At 37.1% G+C, this 18,175-nt stretch overlaps 1 protein-coding gene across 1 annotated transcript in view; it reads left to right on the top strand.

Annotated features, from left to right (window-relative positions):
• fat2 (FAT atypical cadherin 2) overlaps positions 1-18,175 on the top strand; it is a 203,723-nt gene that overhangs the window by 105,320 nt on the left and 80,228 nt on the right. The window contains exons 7-10 of the mRNA XM_028813216.2: positions 1,010-1,149; positions 7,748-8,023; positions 10,319-10,529; positions 13,280-17,326. Coding sequence (XP_028669049.2) covers positions 1,010-1,149; positions 7,748-8,023; positions 10,319-10,529; positions 13,280-17,326 — 4,674 coding nt within the window. The remainder of the gene's footprint in view (positions 1-1,009; positions 1,150-7,747; positions 8,024-10,318; positions 10,530-13,279; positions 17,327-18,175) is intronic.

Raw genomic sequence — 18,175 nt, 5'->3', positions numbered from 1 at the left:
AAGGTTTTACTCTGGATGTGTGTGAATGCATTGTCCACATCTATATTCTACCAGATGTCCCTTTGGAGTTAACAGATTCTTCTTCTAGTCTTATGGGTTTCCATAAAAACATTTTGACTATCTGCTATATCGCAATGCTGATGATAAAGGGACCCAGATAGTTTTGTTGTGGATTGGACTAACTGCAGATCCATTGCTGCTGATATTACATATGATGGCCATTGCCCTCAGACTGGCATAATCAGCATGGACAATGAGCACACATTTTTATCCATTCATTTTCAAGCCCACTAATCCTTGTCAGAATTGTCAAGAGTCAATGCCCATCTGGCCAGCACTGAACTCAAAGCTGGACCCAATACTATATGGGACACCAATTTATCACAAGGCACAATCACTATACAAACCCTCAAATTTACACCTGAGTCAATTTTGAGGTACCATTAATACAACATCCATCTTTGGGATGTGAGAGGAAAAAGAAAAACAGGTAGAACATGCAAACTCCACACAGGGAATGCTGGGATTTGAATTCATAACTCTGGAGCTGTAAGGCAGCACTAAGAACCAACTGATCCACCCTATCACCTATTATGTCGACCTTCCTCTTATTTTAGTTAAATTATTTTTGATTGTTTTAATTCTGCTAGAACCTTGAATATGTCATTGTCTATGTCTAAATTAAGCAGAAAAGGATACACCTCACTTGATAGGTACCAGATCTCTGAGACCCTGTGTCTAGAAAAGAAAGTTCAGAAACTGGATGGAGAAATATAACTCTTGACTATTAGAAGCTGTCTTAAACTTCCTGAAATGTAAATATATTCTTGTTACTGATTTTGTTTGTGAGGTGAGCACAGCTGCCATTGCATTTCATGAACTCCATTCACTCTCTTCAAAATCAAAAGGCATGATGATAAATCTGCAGCTGCTCTGCTGCAGCTTTAGAAAGGGTGGAGTGATGCTTCATGCACCTAGATAAAGCTTAACCAGATGCCCCTTTTTCTAGATGGTGACAGCCTGCAGGAGTTTGACATTGAGAAGAACAGTGGGAGCATTGTTATCGCAAAACGCCTTGATGCAAGACAGCGGTCAAACTACAATCTTACTGTATCTGTCACTGATGGAACCAAGTCTATCATCACTCAGGTCAGTAAAAATCAATGATGCCATATTACAAAATGTGTTACTCTCTAAGTAAAGGGTTGAATGCATATCGAGGTCTTTTGTCTACACCAGGGGTGTCCAGCTAGGGTCTTGGTGGGCCGCAGTGGCTGCAGGTTTTCATTGTAATCATCTTCTTAATTAGTGAGCTGCTGATTAACTTGTTTTGCCTTAGTTTTAATCAAAATCACTCAGACCCCTTAGTTTTTTCTTTATCCTTAATGAGCAGCCAAACAATAATGAGACATGAAATAAGAGACCATATGACCAGCTAACATGAAAATAAAGAAAGGTGAAGGTCTTGGTCATGTTGGTCTGCTCTGGTCACCAAAACATCTTGACGGTGGTCTTAGAAGAAACAGAAAATCAACATTCTACTGTGGCAGAATGAGAGCAGCAACAAGTTATTATATTCAATATCGGCTTTAGTTAACAGTAAGAATTGGCTTCTCATTAAGAAACTGGTTGGAGTGAAGTTGGCTGGAGTTTGATGTTCCGATTTAGCTGGTCATCTGTTGGCTTGTTTCACATCCATTTCTGTTTGGCTGCCATTTAATGAAGAAACAAATCAATTCTGAGTACTGGATCCTTAAAAACATGGCTATTGAAATGAAGGGAAAATGAGTTAATTAGCAGTGAAAACTGCTCACTGATTAGGAAAAGGGTTAGAATGAAAACCTGCAGCCGAGTTGGACACCCCGGTCTACACCATATATCAAACAGTTTTTGTTTTATATAGCACATGTCATGTGCTCTACTGTGTACTTAAAATGAGAGCCAGAAGCTGTTTGGATCAAAGAAAAAAGAGAGAAATGTTAAAGTGCTACCTCATGAATTTAAGTTGTTCATTTACACACTCTGCGGTGGGTTGGCACCCTGCCCGGGATTGGTTCCTGCCTTGTGCCCTGTGTTGGCTGGGATTGGCTCCAGCAGACCCCCGTGACCCTGTGTTCGGATTCAGCGGGTTGGAAAATGGATGGATGGATTTACACACTGGTCTATCCCAACCAACCAAGCTACTCTAAACAATATACTCTTGTTTATTTTACACTGTTTACTGTTGGATCCTTGAGGATTTAGGAAATTGCTGGGAGCTGGCTGCCTTGCGTGATGAGAATGAGGGTGAAGTAAAGTATAATAAATTACTTTTTGAAAATGTTTTGAAAATGTCATTAAAATAATTAAAATGGTGAAACTTCAAGTTAGGATGGCATTATGGTACATTAGTTGGCCCTACTACATCACAGCTATCTTAAGAGGCCTGTGTTTGATTTCAATTGCTACCTGTACTGTCTGCCGAGTGAGGACAGCAGAAAGAATGAAGCCAGCATAAGACTAAATAGATTATCAAAATACTAAAGCAAGATAAAATGTTGTGGTGAAAGAAACATGCAAGTATCAGAAACCAAAATAAACAAAATTAGAGTTGCAAGCTAATATTGAATACTATTCAAATCAAGAATAGATGGAAAGAGTCTAAAAGAACTTGAAGTCATTCCTGTGCCATCTCAATGCATCCTGGGATACAATGTCATTGAAACAGCCAACGTGAAGTTCACAACATATAGGCATCTAAAGATATAACAAAATAAAAGTCAACTATTGAGCAGAACTTCAATTGCAGAAAATAAAGATAATTATTTCCCTGGACATACAAACCCCTCAAAAAATACAGAAAAAAAATGTATACCTCAGGAAAAGCTCAGGAAAAAGTAATAAAAAGCTCAACTCAAAACACTACCTATTGTGATGGTTGTAATTTGCCATGGAAGTCCTGTTTGACCACTATACCTAAGGAAGTTAAAGGCATGTTACAAAAAGTAAGCCAATGTTAGCCAATGTCAAAAAGGGGTTCACCAAATTATTAGTCAAGAAATAAGTCAATAAATTGAATTATGTAGTTGGAAGAGTGCTCAAAAATAAAGATTTCTTTATAGGTTGTAACTTATATTTAAAAGAAGTTAGGACATGTTGTAATGTATGCAGCCATTTTTTATAAGATGGCCACCATAATGTCATAGGTAACGTGGCATCCGCATCATGCACCTAGAAATAATATAGTATTACAGCAACCAAACAAAATGGCAGAGCCGATTCCAGCAAAATGAAGAGCCCATGAAAGATAAATGCATATATCATTATTTTATGAATCTTTGTATGAGAATGTGTAGTTTCCTCTCTGACAAATTTATTTCTTTTTAATAAATTATATGGGCATTATGATTATGTTTTTGAAGGTGTTACAATGTCGTTTTTTGTTTTTTTTCTTGATAAGCACTACCATTTTAAGCCATAGTTTCATAGTCATAGCAGTTTTGATTTGAATAATAGCATCCATTGCTGGTAGCTATTATGAAGTGCCATGTTTATTAGTTTTTGTCACATTTAATATTATGGATAGGTATAGTAGGAATAGTGTGCTTCATTCTGAAGGCTTTTGGAGTCAAGGAATCCATATCTAACATTAAATTTTTGAAATAATATATGGATATCTTTTCATGAATTATTTTAGAAATTATGATTCATTTTGTGTGTTATGATCACTGCCGTTTCCTGCCACCATCATTAGGATGCCTCTCCCAGCTGATGAATTGTTAATGGTTGCAACCATGAAGTCACGATGAAACAGGTTTTAACAGTTGTCCGTTGACGTACTTTCCTATCCAAGAATGAAAATAACAAACTATTTTTTCTACAAAACTCTTGCTAAACTCTTTGATATTTTGATTTTTGACTCAGGCTTTGAGTCTCGCTATTATTTTGACTAAACAAAATTTTTTTTTGTGATCAAATATTTATTGTAGTTATTGAGCAATAGAAGTAATAACAACCAGCATGTTTCTTAAAAACATAAAATAAACAGTGAATGAAAACAATTGTAAAGACAGTAATGACAGTAAAAATATAACAGCTCCCAAATTCACCTTCAAAATTTGCCCTATTAAAAAATTGAAAAAAAAAAACATCCTGAACAAAACCTAGCAGGGAAATGCAGCCTGAACCTCACACCCCATCAAGGCAAGATTTCAAAAGCAGGAAGAGAAGTATGACAGCAGCCACAGGCCATTCGACTTGGCAGAATCTCCACCAGAGATTACAAAGATTTTTGATTTTGTGGTTTTGACTGATCAACTGTATATACTCGCATATAAGTCGGGTCTTGAAACCCGAAAAATTGATCATAAAATCAGACCCCGACTTGTATGCCCATTCAAAAATACGACACTTAGATTTTTTATTTTTATTTTACATCTCCTTGCTTCCTCCAATCTTGCACCAGTTTCTCAGACTCTTCGAATTTTGTTGCAGCAGCGCAGTTACCAATTTCTTTCGCCGCTTCAATGATTTTTAATTTAAAACCTGCTTCATATTTGCTTCCGCTCGAGCACTCCATCGTAGATAAGGGATGCTCTTACAATAAGGGTTTATGAGGTTGTGAGATACAAAAAACACAAAACTGTGCAAACATTGCTTCGGAATAGTTTGGGTATTACCGTGTGGTCACATAGGCACATTACAAAAATACAAAATACAAAATACAAAAAAGGCAGTATGCTCTGTGGTTACTCTCTCAGGTGGGTTTTAGCATATCATAATATCTTGGACCAATAGTGTGAGTTTGACTTATACGACCGACATTGTAAAATACCGGAAATTATACGGTAAAATCAAGCCCCGACTTAAACGCGAGTATATATGGTACTTGTTTCTGTTTACATTCCAGTCCTTCTATTTCTTACTGCAACTACACGTGGCATAACAGTAATATGGGCTGACATCATTACATGAAATGTAACAGTGGCAGTGGCAGTATTTAAGACTTTTTTACTGCCATTTTCCATAGCAAATCAGTAACATGGGTGAACAACATTGTGTTAGTGGTACTTAAGACTGTGGTAAGATACATTAGACACCTTGGTTTTAGGTATAACGTTCTAAAAAAAAAACCTTCAGAATACCAATTGTGTTAGAGAAAGACTTATAGATTGGGTCAGTATTCTGATTATGACTTTGCTTAAAGATTTTTGGATTTTCTTGATTGTTATTTTTATCATCTTTTCTGAATTTTGACATTTGCAAGTCTACCATCAGAGTTTCTTCCAGCTCTTCCTAAATATGTTTCATTTCCTGGTCATTTATTTTACTTTCACCTAAAGGTATTTGTTCCTATCTATCAGAGGATTGCAATAAAGAAATGCACACCAAAACTGGTGATAAAATGATGTCACTGAAATAATGGTAACTACGTTAAATCCATCCATCCATTTTCCAACCCGCTGAATCCGAACACAGGGGTCTGCTGGAGCCAATCCCAGCGCACAAGGCAGGGTCCGATCCCGAGCAGGGTGCCAACCCACCGCAGGACACACACAAACTAGGGCCAATTTAGAATTGCCAATCCACCTAACCTGCATGTCTTTAGACTGTGGGAGGAAACCGGAGCACCCAGAGGAAACCCACGCAGACACGGGGAGAACATGCAAACTCCACGCACGGAGGACCTGGGAAGCGAACCCAGGTCCCCAGGTCTCCCAACTGCGAGGCAGCAGTGCTACCCACTGCGCCACCGTGCTGCCATACGTTAAATTAATAAAATAAAAGTAGATTTATCAGCTTAACCCTGACACCACTTCTTTATTTATTATTTTTCATTACCTGCATCTCTTCTCTATGCACTCAGGTTCCTCCCATAAACAAAACAAGTTACTTAAGGCTAATTTATCCACTATCAATTATGTGTGTATAAATGTGCATTAGCTTAGCACCCAGTCCATAGTGGGTTCCTGCCTAGGAAGTCACTCTGCTAAATAAAACACAGCAAATCTACAAGTTGGAAAAAAGGCCTTTAAATTGGGAACCAAATACAAATATGACATCTTTCATATAGTATCTTCTTCTGTAATTTTTCATAGAAAATTTTATCATTAATCAGAGGCTAATTAACAATAATACTTCACAAGAAAATTATTACACTTCACAAGTAAGGGCTTAGTATGCTAAAACTTCCAAGGTGTATTATATCATTTATAATAAGCACGTGAATGTTTACCCATAATAAAGATTTACATGTACCAATCCTAAACAGTGAAACAATCAATCATTAAGCAGACAAACAGATTATAAAACAGTCTCTTTCAATTCAGTTTAAATAAACCGTAAGATTCATCTGAGGAAAAAGAGAGAAGAAACTAAACATGTGCCTAATTATAGAGTATGGTATAGTTTAGAAATTTCTCTTATACTATGAATGTAATGTGATGTGTATAGGTTGTAAGCAAAAGAAAGAGTGTGTGACTACAAGTCTCAGGCATAACAACAACAACATTTATTTGTATAGCATGTTTTCATAAAAGTGATGTGCTTTACAAGATGAAGAAAAGAAAAAATATATATATATACAGTATATATAAATTAGGCAATACTAATCAACAAAGAATAAAGTAATGTCCGATGTCCATGTAGCACAGAAAAAACAAAAAAAATAACTTGAAAGGGCTGGAGAAAAAACAAAACCTGCAGGGGTTCCAAGGCCATGAGACCCCGGCTCCCATTAGGCATTCTATCTAACATAAATTATCTAAATCAGTCCTCATAGTTTTCAGGCTTCACGTGAAAAAATTTGATGATGATGGTCATATGGACCTCTGGCCTTCAATCCATCAATGTAGGAACTGCATGGTGCCCTGATCAGGTGGTGGTAGTGCAGATCGCTACCACAAAAAACCAGAAAGAGAACAGCAGAGAAAGTAGGGGTTAGTACAGATTTTGGAGCCATGATAAAAAAAGAAAATTAAATACATATTCAGAATATCAGAGTTACACTGAAATGAAGCTATAAGAAAGCCATGTTAAAATAATGGGTTTTAGCAGTTTTTTAAAGTGCTCCACCGTATGAGCCTGGTGAATTTCTATCGGTAAACTATTCCAGATTTTAGGTGCATAACAGCAGAAGGCTGACTCACCACTTTTTTTATGTTTAGCTCTTGGAATTACTGTATAAGCAGACTCTGATGATCTAAGGTTACGATTTGGAGTGTAAGGTGAAAGGCATTCTGAGATATAGGGTGGAGCAAGATTATTTAAGGCTTGTAAACCATAAGCAGTATTTTGAAGTCAAAAACACCCATATATAATAACGTTGCCAACTCAGTGTGGATGGCAGACAAACAGAATTCCAGTATAAAGGTTTTGAAGGTGTTTTGGGCCATCAGTAATCTAGGAGTAGTTTGGCACTCATCTCTGTGTAAAGATGGACCTCAATCCCTTTTAAATTATGAGCTAAGGTCTTATGGATGCACTGTCCATATGGCAAACCAGGTATCAAGCTTTCACTGAACATTTACTAATATTATTTGTTTCTTTCTGAGTGTGTTGAGCAGTTCAGCATCTCATATAATTTCACAATAACTGCTACATAAGTCATCTGCAAGAAGAATTTGTTTATTAACACAAAAACCTATCCTACAAGTCAAATTTTACACTCATGAAAAATTTTACTGATAGAAACATCTTCTGACTCCTAAATCACTTTGTTTCTTTTTCTGTCTGCATGTTAAAATAAACATCACTCTCATTTTCACAGGCCTATATTCACGTAGTGGATATTAATGAGCACCGTCCCCAGTTCCTTAAGAATCAATATGAGGTGAGCGTACCTGAAGACACTTCACCTTGGAAGGATATTCTACAGCTCAGTTCAAGGGATGAAGATGGAAGTACTAAGCTGATTTACACCATTCACAGCAGCGTCAATGCAGCCTCCTTAAAACTCTTTCAGTTAGACCCAAGCAGTGGGAGTCTGTTTCTCATTGAAGAGCTGGATTATGAGGCACAGCTGGTGCATATTCTTACTGTAATGGTAAGTTATATTGTTTTAAATCAGTATTCAGTATAAGGTGAATACTAGTTTAATAACTTAAAGTATAATACACTTTAACAAAATTACCTAATTTAATGTGGTCGGCCTTAAAACTCTGATCAAGATAAGGCAGGTATAGAAAACTGGTATTTGTTTGGATGGACGGATTAAAAGATATTTTACAAAAAAGAAAAATAGCTACATGGAACATTATTTTTAAGTGGTACATGTTTAAATATGGTTAGAAGGGGATCAAAATGTGTAAAAGATATCAAAGGGGGATAGAAGATTTGGTTTCTCATAATATACTGAACCATCAGTTTACAATTAGTTAAACAAATAGATAAGGTCATTTGAAAGTGAAAGTGCTATATTCTGTTAGAAAATGATATGCAAAAGAGACACTAAAAGCAATAGCAAACAGCTATTCTGCTGCCTCTGTGGTTGCTTCAAGGATGCTCACTGAAATTGGACTGTAATAAAATCTAATCAGTTACATCAATTTAAAAAAAACTGAAGATTAACCTTCCAAAGATACCAGTCAGTAGTGTTACTGTCATTGACAAATGTGCATGACCGCAGAACATGTTAAAGCAATAGCATTATACATAAAAGCATTGAAAACAAGCATATCCTCATGAACCTGGATAGCTTTGAAAATATAAATGAGTATATGAATTAATATATATTAGTCAACCAATTGAAAGTTTCCAGGGTGAATGCAAGAAGAAAGTATATAGAATCAAGTAGTGTTGGATTGGCACTGACATTTTCACTTTGGTATCAATACCAGCTTTCGGATCTCAGTACTGGTACCAAAATGATTGCATAGCAGCTTCATTCTCCCTGTCTGCCAACACGCGTACCTCCCTGCTCCACTGCACAGCTGTGTGCCTCTATGTTCTGTTGCACTGCAGTCTGCACATCATCAACCGGAGCTGGGGTTTGTCACTCCTTGCAGTCTCCAGCACGTTTATATAAATGTATATGTTTCAAGACCCTGGTCTGTTCAACTTTGATGCAATAAGTATATTCATTTTAACAATCAAAGAGCAAGAGGAGGTCTCACTTGGAGTAGCGATTGCACTATTAAACAACTGAGTGTGAGTTGCTTGAAAACTATCATTTACTACCAGTACCGAAATTAAAGAAATACTGGTACTGTACTATTTTAAAAACTGGGTTTCTCTGTACTTTTTTTAGCAATGGTATACCTCTAAACCCCAAACGGAAGGACTGTAATATTAGAGTTTGTCCCTGTAGTTTGTGCTGAACATTTAAAAGACATCTGTACATTATTGTTATCATTATTTAGTGGCAGATACTGCCTCACAGCTCCAGATTCCTAGCTTGAAATACGTGAGACTCCTGAACTCTTTGAGACCCTTCCCAACAAGATGACACGCAGAAGCGTGATTGCCTCTTTTGAGACCCTCCCCAATGGGACAACACGCAGAAGCGCGACTGCCACGTCTGTTGAAGGCTGCTTGTCAGTCGCCAAGGCAATCGCAGATTCGTAGCACCCCAGAAACAACTACAAGCTGACCGCTGCCATGCGCAAAGCACCGGTCACCCGATGGGTAATGCAGGGAACATTATAACTTGGTCACTGACCCTGCCTGTTTGCTGTGTCTGTGTATAGTAGAATGGTAGATCCCACTACAATAAAAAACCTTGCTGTTCCTGTTTTGAGTGGAATAAAACTGGTTTTGCTAAAGTACTATGACTCAGCAACGTCTTTGGGGTGCAACACACCGACTCACTCGTCACAATACCAGTTCAGTCACTGTGTGTATGCTGTGCGTGCACTGTCAGTGCTCTCCTTGTGTCTGCAAGGATTTCCATTTGGGTACTCTGCTTGTCCTCCCCTACACCACAGAATGGCGTGTTATGTAGATTGGAAATTCTAAATTTACCTTCATGGAGTGTCAGTGTGAGTGTGCCCTGCAATGCATTGGTGCCCCCAACTGGGTAGGATTCTATCTTGCAAATAGTACTGTTTTGATACACCAATTCAATTTGACCCTGATATGGATTACACAGGTTTTATAAACAGATTATTTTTACATAAAGTACATGGAATGCAAAACTGTTCTTTTAGAAACTAACACACAAGTTTTTTTGCTACTCTGCTGTCCTAAAAGCAAAACATTCATCAAAAATAAACAGCTATGAATTATATTTGAAAAAAATCCTAGAGCGGGTATGCTATGCTGTACTGCTTGCAGATAAGAAAAAGTAATTTTAATTTATTTTTTTCATTCTCATCTTACACTTTTTTTCCTCCTTCTTCAGGTACGAGATCAGGATATTCCTGTCAAAAGGAATTTTGTTCGAGTTATTGTGAATGTTGAAGACTGCAATGATCATGCACCAGTCTTTTCGAACGCTCTTTATGATGGGAGTGTATTTAATTTAGCTCCTGCAGGTACAGAAGTTTTGCAAGTGAAAGCCCTGGATAAAGATAAAGGAACCAATGCTCAAATTATCTACTCCTTCCATTCAGGTAACCAGTGGATTATAATTTCACTGAATGTGATACATGTCTTTCACTTCATTCTCATCTTTTTAATACAGATACAAATAATCCAGTGGGAGTTTACTTGGAATTGCTTACATTTTTCAGATTCAAGTAAAAGATAAACTTATATAGTTATTAAAATGTAAGCCTTTTAAAAAAAAGAAATATAAAGGATTAACAGATTTTTCTGAATATGATCTATGTTTAAAGATTGATGTCATGGGATAAAAAATAAATTAACATTTATGAGGAATTATTCATAAAATGCTATATTTATCAAAGGCATTTCTATAAATTTCCAAAGCCAGTGTAAAGAGCTTGCTTCCCCTACCTTCCCACCACAAAATAAAGAACTTCAAACTTACACAGTAAGTACAATCTCACTGATAGCTTGTCACTTTATTATTTTACACTTTTTTTTAAGTGTTTAAGTAAGTTTAATTAAAATTGATTAATTAAAAAACAAAAGACTACAATTACTGTAAATCCAAAGATAATGTAAAATGAGTTTTGTCACTCTTCTGTCACCTTTTCAGTAAACACATACTGTATCATTCAGGTTTATCACTTATCCATTATTATAGGTGTGTCCCTGATGGCTGGCTATACTTTAGCCAAATATTTGACATATATTTACTTAGCACATATACATATGCTGCGTTGCCAGTTTATAAAGCACAATATACTCAGAATCACACAACTTCTGCATTCCAAAATGTCCTATGTCATGTCATATCTGTGCGTGGTATAAATCAGACAGACCAGTGTTACTAGCATCAGTTATTGTTCAACTGAGTGCTGAATGGGCCAAACAAGTGAACTTAGTGACTTCTGAGTATAGCACGATAATTGGTATTAGGCGTGGCAGGTCTAGCGCCTCCCAAAAAACTGTCATGGAGCTGTTTCTGGGAAAAAAAAAACACAAAAAAAAAAAACTACCAGTGATACTGTCAGTCATCTTGTCGATCAGAGTAATCAAAGGAAAATGGCAAGAATTATACAAGCTATAGGGAAAAAGACAAGCCACTACCAGAAAAATCACATCTGAATCTAACATGAAACACTTGCTGGATTTTCTCTTGAGTGGCCTACAACAGCCAAAGACAATGTCAGGTTCTAACAAGATAGTACAGCTTCAGTGGATATATAGGCATCAAAAATGGACTGCAGAGAAGTGGGAAAAGTTACTTGGTGGGAGCAATCCAAATTCCTTTCACATCATGCTGATGGAATCAACAGAATTTAGTGCAAGCAATATGAATCCATGGAGCAATCCTGTTTGGTGTCAGTAGTACAAGGCAGTAGTAACAATGTGATGGTGGTGGTCCTTTCCCACATTATGATCCTAATACTCATTAAAAAATCTAAAAGGCAAACCATATCTGAACATTTTTTCTGACCAAGTTCAAACACTTCATGGCTACAATTGATCCACACTTTGTATGAACACTTCTAGCATTATAATGCATTGTATCACAAGGCTTGTCACTTAATGGTTCCAGGAGTATTACAGCAAGGTTTCATTGCTTTAGTGGCCCACATAGTCCCTGGATCTCAATCCAAGTGAGCATTTTTGGGATGAGGTGAAAGGGTGTATAGTTATGCAATTTACAGCAAATGCATAACATAATCATTTCATGCATGGGACAACATTACTGAACAATCTTTTAGAATTCATGCCCAGACAAGGCCAAAGGAGGTGCAACGTGCCACTCAATAGGCGTACTTAAGAAGATAACTACTCAGTATTTATCACATACATAATGTAAAAGGAGTGCCCTCCTAATATCCCCTTTAATATCACATTAAAGTAATGCAATGAGGTATATAAAAATGTGTGTGTCTATTGTGCCTTTAAATGCAAAGAGGAAAATAAGTAGGAAGGTCAGAAAGTACGTATGAAAAGACAAATAAACAACCTACCATACTGGGCCAACCTAATCAAGGTTAATTCCTGTTGTTGTTCGAATTGGTTCAACCTCTTGCTTACCTCACAAGTACCACACAAGAACCAAGCACTTGCACGCATTCCTTTTTTCTGTCATACACAACTAGTAAACTTTCATTCCAGACTTTCACCTTGAATTTAGAATCAGTGGTTCTTTAGCTTAGAATAGTTTTAAATTTCCTATCTCTGTCACATCTGAACAAGGTTTGGGACCACATACAGTATCGGATCTTGGTGAACTCTTCTTTGCCCGCAGATACACTACAATAACACTTTCACTTATGGAATCTATTCCCCCTCTGCCTCTGAATCCTATATAGCCTTTTAGAGACTCTTAAAGAATCTTACAAATAGATTCTGGGCTGGCTTTCTTAAAAGCTCAACATAATGTCATAACTCCCAATCAGAAAACTATGCTACCACGAAATAGAATCTTAGAACATTTTTGGCAAAAACTGGCCATTCAGCCCAACAAAGCTCCCCAATTCTGTCCACCACATTTCTCAAAAATAACATCAAGTTGAGATTTGAAGGTCCCTAAAGTTCTACTCTCTACCATGCTACTTGAAACTGTATTACCTGTGTTTATGGATTGTAGATAAAGGACTGGAATCTTGCAAGTCCATCCTGACATTACCCTTAAAAGGCCAACCTATTCCCAGATCTCCTAATTTGGGAGGTATATACTAATTTGTAGCTCAATGCTTGATAGCTGGTAATTGCTTATTGTTTTCATAATTAAAATAAGTGCATACACTGACATTTAATCTTGTTTCTTTCCTGATAGGAAACACAGACAATATTTTCAATATTGATCCTGATTCTGGACAAATCACAGTTGCCAAGCCAATTAAGGAACTTTCACAAGAACACTACCATCTTACAGTGAAAGCAACTGACCAGGGTTTCCCTCCACTCAGTGACCTTACTACTGTGAACATTCACATAAAACTGTCTGAACTGACACCTCCTTACTTCTCTCAAAAGGAATATTTTACGGAAGTCAGTGAGGCAGCTGATGTGGGACAACCTCTGATTACTGTCTCAGCAACCAGTCCTTCAACAGTGAATTATGAAATTAAAGCAGGTGATCCAAATGGGACTTTCCACTTAAACTCATATTCAGGAGTACTTTCTCTTCAGAAACCTTTGGATTTTGAGACAATAATTTCATATCAATTACAAGTCAGAGTGACAAATCTAGCCAGAGCATATTCTGATGCAGTCATTTATGTCTATGTGATTGACGAGAATGATAACGCTCCAGTATTTCTAAAGTCGAACTTTACAGGTCAAGTTCGAGAATCTCTTCACCCAAACAGCATGGTGATGGGTGATAACAACACCCCACTGGTTATTCAAGCTGTGGATGCTGATAAAGATTTGAATGCACATCTTATCTATCAGATTCTTGAGCCAGATGCCCAGAAATATTTTAAAATTGAACCTGGCATAGGAACTTTAAGCACTACAAACAGTATTGACTATGAACTGACACAGGTTTTTCACTTTACTGTGCAAGTCCGGGATTCAGGAAACCCATCTTTGTATGCAGAGAATCCAGCAAGAGTGACAATTCAGGTATTAAATATAAATGACTGTCCTCCAAAATTTGAACAAGCACAGTATGAAACCGTTCTTTTCCTACCTGCATTCTCTGGTATGGAAGTTATTAAAGTTCTGGCAGAAGATAAAGATTCAAATGTCACGTACACTATACAGGATGGAAATGTTAACACAGACTTTTCAATTCAGCCAACCAGTGGACTTATTTTGGTACACAATGCTGCCAGCCTGAAACAAAGCTATGAGCTGACTATAAGGGCATCAGATGGTTTATACAAGGATGTTACCCATGTCAAAATTAATTTCACTGAAATCACAGAAAGCGGACTTACATTTGAGCACAGCTCTTACAAAGGTTCTGTTATGGAGAACACAACAGACATTAAAACGGTAGCTGCTCTTAGATCTTCAGGGAACTATTTAAATGAACCTTTGACTTACACATTGTTACACTCAGGGAGAATGTTTTCTATCACTCCAACCTCAGGGATTATTCAAACCACAGGACTTATATTTGACAGAGAACAGCAGTTTATGTATGATCTGGTTGTAGAAGTAAGAGACACAAGGAAGCCTCCAAGGATAGCTCACACATCTGTAAAGGTATCTGTAGAAGACATAAATGACAATACACCTGAATTTCTAAATCTACCCTACTATACCAATGTGCAGGAAGATGCTGAAGCTGGTGATGTGATTTTCCAAGTGACAGCAATTGATAAAGATCTTGGGGATAATGGAAAAATAATGTATTCGTTAGCAGAAGATTTTGTGTTCTTCAGAATTGATCCATATCTAGGAGATGTATCTCTCAAGCAGTCGTTTGATTTTTACACATTAAATAAATATGTTCTTAGAGTAATAGCAACTGATTGCGGTGATCCTCCTTTGCTGTCAGAGGCAGAGCTTCTAGTAACAGTGCAAAACAAATCCAATCCAGTTTTTCAGAGTCATCACTACACTATAGATGTACCAGAAAACATTCCTCCGCACACAATTATCTTGCATGTTCAGGCCCGCAATCCTGAAGGATATCGCCTTGTTTACAACTTAGTTAGTGAAAATGCTTCAAAAATATTCAACCTGGATTTTAAGACTGGAGCTCTGAGTGTTGTTGATACTTTGGACTATGAAACAGAAACTAGTCACGTTCTGATTGTGAGAGCAACGGATGCTGTCCTGGGCACCTATTCAGAAGCAACAGTGCTTGTAGAAGTGGAAGATGTCAATGACAATCCTCCTTTTTTTCAACAAAAGGTCTATGTTGCACAAATCGCTGAAGGACTTCCAATTGGCAGTCCTGTCATTCAAATGCATGCCTCTGATAAGGATTCTGGACGGAATAAAGACATAACTTATGAAATCATGGAGTCAGACGGCTCCAGCATGTTTAGTATTGATGCAGTGACTGGCCAGATAGTGACAACACAAGAATTAGATTATGAAACCACTCAACAATTTAACTTAAAGGTCAGGGCTGTAGATAACGGCATGCCTTCTCTGAATGGTGAAGCACTTCTGCTTGTGAATCTTTCTGATGTCAATGATAATTGTCCCAAATTCAGTCAGCCCCAGTATAACTCAATATTAAACGAAATGGCAGTTTGCGGTCAGATTGTGATAAGAGTTCAAGCCTCTGATCCTGATGTAAACGATGTTAATAATCTAAAATATTTTATAGTGTCTGGCAATAATCACAGATACTTTTACATTAACCAAACGTCAGGCCTTATTTCTTTCAATAATGCCTGCAAAAAAAATTTGGATCATTTTTACAATCTGACTGTATCTGTAACAGATGGAGTTTTTCAGGATATTGTTCCAGTAAATATTGACATGATAACTGCTAACAAACACACTCCATATTTTGACCAAAGTGTTTATGAAGTTGAGTTGGTGGAAAATGCCCAGGTAGGGACCCAGGTGATTAAACTGGCTGCTATTGATCCAGATGATGGCCCTTTTGGGAGTGTGGACTACACAATCATTAATATGCTTGCCAATGAAAAGTTCTCAATCAACAGGAATGGAGAAATAACAACCACTGAGAAACTTGATAGAGAAAATCCTACCCAGAGGGTTATTGCAATCAAAGTTATGGCAAAAGATGGAGGAGGGAAGGTGGCATTTTGCACTGTTAAAATTATACTCACAGATGAGAATGATAATGCTCCATTGTTTAAAGCTTCACAATACCAGGTCTCGATTAAGTCTAATCTAAGCAAGGGCTCTCCCGTTATTCAAATTATGGCTTATGATGCAGACGAAGGCTCAAATGCAGATGTAACGTATTCAGTGGATGAAACAGGAGACATCACAGAAGATATAATCGAGATCAATCCTTTTTCAGGAGTGGTCTCTATAAAAGAATCATTAGCTAGCCTGGAAAACAGGATTTTCAATTTCACAGTGAAAGCTGAGGACAACGGCTTACCTCGACACAACTCCAGTGTACCTGTTCAAATTAATGTGATTCCACCAGAAGTGTCGCTTCCTCGCTTCTCAGAGCCTCTGTACACTTTCACTGCTGTTGAAGATATTCCTGTTGGTTCGGAAGTTGGTACTGTGAAAGCAAATGCTGAAGAACCTGTAATATACAGTCTTGTGGAGGGGAATACGGTTGAAAGTAATAAGGACAGAGTTTTCAGTCTTGATAAAGAGAGTGGGACACTGGTTTTGCAGAAAACTATTGATCATGAGAAGACAAAGTGGTACCAAATAGATGTTATGGCCCTTTGTCACAGTAATAGTACCGAGGTTTTTACACTTGCGTCTGTAAATATTCAGGTAGATGATATAAATGACAATTACCCTGAGTTTGATACAAATCTATACAAAGCAGTTTTAATGGAAAACATGCCAGCTGGGACCACTGTAATGCAGGTCACTGCCAATGATCCTGACACCGACTCCAATGGACAAGTGACATACAGACTAGAACCCGAATCTGATGATGTCAATGAGCTGTTTGCAATTGACAGCAAGAATGGATGGATCACTAGCTTAAAAGAATTGGATTGTGAGGCCAAAGACCTTTACCAATTTCTAGTCATTGCTACAGATCAAGGGGGAAAAGTTAAACTGTCTTCCTCAGCAGCAGTCGAAATTATTGTTATGGATGAAAATGACAACCCTCCACAGTTTACCTCTGATGTTTACAAAGGTTCCGTCATTGAAAACAGCCCACCCGGTGAACCTATTGTAAGTGTGGATACGAAGGATTTCGATGTGTCAGAGGAAAACAGACAACTAACATGCTACATTACAGGTTGGCTTCCTGTTTTTATTATTTTATATGTGTCTTACAGCAAATGGTTATTTTAAATATCCAATGAATAACTTAGTAATTTCTTTAATTTGTGAGATATTATTAAAGTGATCGCATTGCAGCATTTTGCTTATCCATTGAATAATTATGACGTTTATTCAAGGGGATGTAATTAAGCAGTTTTCAAATTTACATCTAGATAACATATTGTACAAACATAAGCATGAAGAAATTAAGAAATTAGTCAGAGCAGGTTAAACATCACTCAGACACAAGTGGAGTTATATAACAGTATCTTTGTTTTTTCCAGCTTGGCTTGCATTGGTTAAGCCTTTGCTGCTCAAGTAATGTGAATGTGAGGTTTATAGGTAGGTATCTAGTTTGAGTAAATGGCAGGAGCTAGCCTACAAGACATAAAAAAGACCTGACAAAAGCCTGTCTAAATCAGTATTTTTCCTTATTTATTAAATCATAATTTATTCTAAAATATGGATACAAAGGACTATTTTATAATTGTATGACACAACATACGCATGTGGCCCAGAAAATTCTGTTTACTGTACATTTTATCCCAATTCATAGTTGCTGGGAAGCAAAGCCTATCCTGGAAAATTTTCCTTACATTTGTACAAAAGGTGTATTTGCTTTGTATAGCTAGCTACATTATTTTATTATTTTTAACCTCTTAAGAGCATTGTAAAAATTAGGAAATGCACATTGCATTGTTACATTACAAATTTGCCTACATACAAAAGCTATTCTCTCTTGTAGAATAATCTGCTGTCACTGTCCTGCTCCACTGACAGATTGAGGAGATCGTTTCTCCCTCAAACTATGCGACTCTTTAAT

The sequence above is a fragment of the Erpetoichthys calabaricus genome, chromosome 11, assembly GCF_900747795.2.
Source record: "Erpetoichthys calabaricus chromosome 11, fErpCal1.3, whole genome shotgun sequence".
NCBI lineage: Eukaryota > Metazoa > Chordata > Cladistia > Polypteriformes > Polypteridae > Erpetoichthys > Erpetoichthys calabaricus.
This window is presented reverse-complemented; position numbering and strand designations above follow the sequence as displayed.